General features: G+C 42.4%; 1 protein-coding gene across 1 annotated transcript in view; it reads right to left on the reverse strand.

Moving 5' to 3' along the window:
* ASAP1 (ArfGAP with SH3 domain, ankyrin repeat and PH domain 1) overlaps nt 1-5,132 on the reverse strand; it is a 270,879-nt gene that overhangs the window by 158,438 nt on the left and 107,309 nt on the right. Inside the window, exon 3 of the mRNA XM_015415263.1 lies at nt 3,828-3,957. Within this exon, the coding sequence (XP_015270749.1) occupies nt 3,828-3,957 (130 nt within the window). The remainder of the gene's footprint in view (nt 1-3,827; nt 3,958-5,132) is intronic.

Genomic DNA, 5,132 nt, shown 5'->3' on the forward strand with positions numbered 1-5,132 from the left:
TGGACTAGATGACCCTGGAGATCCATTCCAACTCTGTGATTCTAAGGTAAAGGTCTTTCACATAATTGACTACCTGACACTTTTAACTGGAAATGCCGGGGATTGAACCTGGGACCTCCTGCAAGCCAAGTAGATGTTCTACCACTTAGCCACATGATAAGTAACATGATCAGTAATTTCCCCCAATACGATGAATAACTTCAGCAATTTTCCTGTGCCATTCAGACTTGTTACCTCCATTAAAGCAAACTACAGAAGGTAACCGACAATCCATGCTCAAGGACACTAGATAACAGCAAAAGGCCTATTAAAAGAAGCACCTATTAAGTCCACTTTTCATTTTTTTCATATGTATATTTAAACCATAAACTTTCCCCACCTACTAATACAGGATTTGACAAATGTTCTTTGGTTTTAAGGGCTGGCACAAAAATTTAGCAGCCAGACTTATGTTTCAGTCTTCAGTTTTGCTTGTCCATTATTATATTTTACCACAAAGAGCCTGTTAGCAGTTTCTTGTAATTTTATTCAAGCTATACCAAAAGTGTTGCAGCATATCAATAGATATAAGGGGTACCCATGGTTGGCATCAGCACAACAAAAGGGTAACCTCTAGCTATAGCCTAAGTTCTCAAAAATTTCTCATAATTCAATTATTGCTTTTAAAAAGCTCCATTTAATCGCACACTGGAGCCAGTATAGAAAGCATCTGGTTAAGTAATGAATTCCCTCCACTACCACTGAATGTTGAAAAGAGAAGTTGACATATAAACAAGCAAGGACAAGACCTTTATTTTTATGTCATACAACAAAACATTCTGATGTGAAATGATAAACAAGCTTTGGGTTGGACTGAGCCAGCTTTTCCACTCAGTCGATTCCCCTCCTTATTGCAACCCCCATTGCCATGGCTTTTGCCCATGCAAATCCCATGATCCCAAACACCCTTTTTGGTGGTCAAGTTGGACCCTTTCATCCCATTTTCACCTGGGGAGAAACTGGTTGGATCCAGGGGTTCACCAAGGGTTGCTGAGAGTCACTAGAATGAAACCATTGCTGAAAATACTAGGAGCAATGGCGACCTGGTACTTGGGATTTGCGATGCCCTGCATTCATAAAATACAAAGAGGAACATGGGGGGGGGGAGTCTAATTGATTTAAAAATTTGACCTTTTGCTGACCTGTTACGTGATCACATATAAAGACAGAGAATAACTAACACTGCATTTAATTTTCTCAAGTACAATTTCAATTTGTAATTTAAGAGCACTTCAGGCTCTTTCTTGTTTCTAATGTTTCCTTTCTAAATAAGATACTGGTACTTTTTATTAGACCCTCTTTTAAAAGCTTGCCTCAGGAGGACAATTTATTTGCCTCAACCACACAGTACAAATATCTGCTTCAACCTTTTCACTAAATACAATCACTAGAAGGCTATCTCAACGATTCTCTTTCCTCCAGCAAAGTAAGACACAGTAGTTAACATTATATAAAGTCACAAGGACATCAGTACAAAATCAAGCAATCTGGTTTACTTCTTGTTTGGGGGGGGACCATAATCAATAAACCTAATAAAGTTTATTGCCTCTTTTCCCCACTAAGTATTCATTTCATTAGTTATGACATGAAAACAAGGAATTCACATTTCTCCAACGCCTTTTTAGCATTAAAAAGAAATGTGAAAGAATGCTCTGATTTTTTCCCCCTCACAGTCTTAATGAAAAGCAGAATGGGTGATTCAAATGACTAACTGAAGAATAGGATTAAATTGTGTTTGGAAGCACTGAACTGGTCTCGACTGGTCTGGTCCTTCTACTGTAGATTAACAGGAGTTTAGGTTTTTTTAAACACTCATTTGGTAGTTTCTCTATAAAATTAACACATTTTTTACTCTTATTAATTCATTGTTTTAAATTTTCTCCAGTATCTGAAAACACAATAAACATACACACTTTTAAGTCCCACTTTTTAACACAATTTACTCCTCAGTAATTTAATTTAGAACAACAGCATTAAAAGAGCTACATTTTGACAATTTAGCAGTCTGTCTCCTCTTAGATCTAGATCATTAGAAGATGCTGATTTATACAGGAAAAATACAAACAAGAACCAAAGACTTTCAAACACAGATCACCTTTTGAAAACTTTTTACCAAGATATTTTATTTTCAGAAGCTCCAGTACTAAGACATCAAAACTACACTTAAAATATAATTGACGACAGAGTGACAGCCTGCATTGGGCTACATGAAAGTGGCATTAGATGTCTGTCCCATGACGTGCAAAGTCATCCAACTGCCTGCTGGACCCCATGGAAAGCGGCAGTGGGGTTCATTCCTTCTGCTCATCCTCCAGCTTCACAGGACAGAACTCCCTGCCCCCACTTTGCCTGGACCTGAGAATTCAAACATGGTGGCAGCAGCAACTGCTTCCGCATCAGGCTGCAAGAATAGTTCTGACTTCCTTCTTGTTCAGAGGGATAATTAGATGTTTAGGCAAAATCAAGTTTGAAAGATGAGAGAACAGCTGAGACTGGACACTGCCATGCCAGGTTGTACACATGCCCTTCTGACTTCTTTAAAGAGCAATCCGGAGTTAAAGAGCCAGTAACCCTTGAGGCAAAAGGAAGTCAGAGCTAAATGAAGGGCTGGCTGCGTTCTTGATCCAGGTGACAACCAGCAGCAGTACTGGGCTGACGGCAAGAGCAACTAGAGAAATGTGCACATCAGGTTGCTCATGAAGGGGCAAGTACCCCTCACCTCAGGAGTGTGGCAAACCGAAAGTCTGAATTAATGGCACTCAAACCAAATGAGATTTTCCATACACAACTGGTCTAATCCGCCTATTCTATTATCTAATTACTTAGACGTACTGAAGCTGTCAATATACAAGAAGTACCTTTAATGGGAAGGTAATTAAAGCTAATCTTTCAGAATGTCGTTTTATGCTTCCCCTATACAAAAAGAAAAGGCCATTTAAAATTTCATTGTGCAGGAAAAAATTTTTAAAAACCCGCTCAGAAATACTCTCCCTGTTATAACTGGCAAGGATACCATTACATTATTAGCTTCAAGTGAAGACTACGCAACACCAGAGATGCAGCTTCATATAAGCATCCATGTAGAGATGGTATGCATAACAATATGCATAATCCTTCAGTTTCTTTTAGTATCAGTTTAATCACTTCTGAAACAAGCCTTACATACATAATAAATGCAAAGCTGAAAATACTAGTTTCTTCTATCACAGTCCATTCATACACACACAGACACAGAGAGAGAATTAAGAATCTGTATGTCTCTTCCAAATTTGGAATAAAAATGACACATAACTGCTATCATTCAGAAAGAAAGAAAAAGTAATCAGGCTAAGCTGATCAGCACTACAAACTGCCAGCGTCATTGCATCACTGTGAAGCGCCTTCCTCATTTACTCAATATCATCCTCCAACCACTGATCAGTTCCTCTACCACAGCATTCCATTTGAAACTGATCTCCAAGGCTTTGCCGCTTAATTCTCTATTGCTTCATCGTATCCAACACGCCAAGCTCTGCTTACTCTGTATAACCATTTCCTTTATAAATACATCACCAAACACTTCTGTCTCTGCAGCATCTGCTATTACCATGAAGACAACATGGGTAAAAGGGCACAGACAAAACACTCATTTAACAATCAAACCCCTACGAGTTCAGAGACATAAAAGAGTGAGAATTATATACGTTAATTACCTAAGAGCATGCAGCTACAGATATGAAAAAGGTGGGCCATTACGTCAATTGCCCCCACAGACACACAAATAGCAGAGGTGGCAAGTGTTTATTTACCTCTTCTAGCAGCGTGACGGTATTCCTGCAGTTCTGCAGCCGGGTAGTAAAGCTGGATGTTGTTGGAGAGTTGTAATCCTCTGTGGTCTCAGAAATAAACTCCGACACAGTGATCTGGTCCGGCATGATCCTGCCCAGCGGAGAAGGACGATCACGGAGAAAGGAGAGGAGAGATGGAGTATTAACAACAGGGCATGGCAGCACCCATATGCTTTAGGGGAGGGAGGAGTGTCATGAGAATATATTTCTTCTTTCTGCACCCAGTTTGTCTTCTAACCGCTCTGGCACCCAGGTTGGGAATGAAGGAGACCGGAGATGCCCTTCACATCCTGCGGAAGGGAGCAGGCAGATGTCTCCACTGGGCTGGTTCAGCCCCCGCCAGTTCTAGGCTGCCCTGCTCTTCTTTGGGTGGAAAGCTGTATGGGGTGGGTGACCCTTTCCACCTTACAGCCTCACAGCTCAAGATCATTTCTCCTTGAGGGAGGGGAAGGAACAGTCCCTCACAGGCACCGTCCTTGCCCCTCCTCGGATCCCTTCCTTAAATGAAAGAGAACATCCTCTTCCTCCATCACTGCCCAACGGAGCCTCCATCCCATACTCCATGTGCCCCCCAATAAGGAAACGCGGTCTCCAGCTTCACATCATCCGGGGTGAGAATGGACCTCCTCGATCAAGGAATTGGGGGTGCGACATCCAGAGCAGACTCTTCTCCCCCCCCAATAGATTCTTAACCTTCAGACACATTCCTGCAAGACCCCCCCCAAAAAAAACACCCCCTTATAAGAGGGTGCGTCTCCAGCACCTTCAACCCTTCCCCTTACGAGCTGCGGAATACCTTGTTTTAAACCTCCCAGGCTTTTCTTTTTTTTTAAAAAAAAAGAAAAGCAAATTTCTGACTAGTTCTTGCACCTCCTCAGCAGAAAGAAAGAAATGTGTGCGTGTGGGAAAGAAGAATTGGGAGAAAACAATTCCTCAGCCTTTCCCAGGTGAGTCCACTGCCAAAAAAAGACACACACCCCCCTGTGGGGTGGGGGTGGGAGAAAGGTGCCTGCAACCTGGACTTCCCTGACCCTTTCCCGTGGCCAGAGGGGGGGGGGAGGCCGGTGTCCTCACAAACACTCACACACCCCCAGCCCATTTCCCCCTCTGGAACAACTGCCGAAGAGGTCCCGTCCTCGCTTTTCCTCTGCCCGTCGTCACCCTCTCTATTTCCACCCCCACCCCCCCCAAGCTGAAAAAGGAAAGGAGAAAGAGCCAAGGAGGTCTTTTCACACAGCTCCTCAAAGAAAAAGAAAAAGCCCTCCT

This window comes from Gekko japonicus, unplaced genomic scaffold (genome assembly GCF_001447785.1).
Source record: "Gekko japonicus isolate JY-2015 unplaced genomic scaffold, Gekko_japonicus_V1.1 scaffold1963, whole genome shotgun sequence".
In the NCBI taxonomy this organism is placed as follows: domain Eukaryota; kingdom Metazoa; phylum Chordata; class Lepidosauria; order Squamata; family Gekkonidae; genus Gekko; species Gekko japonicus.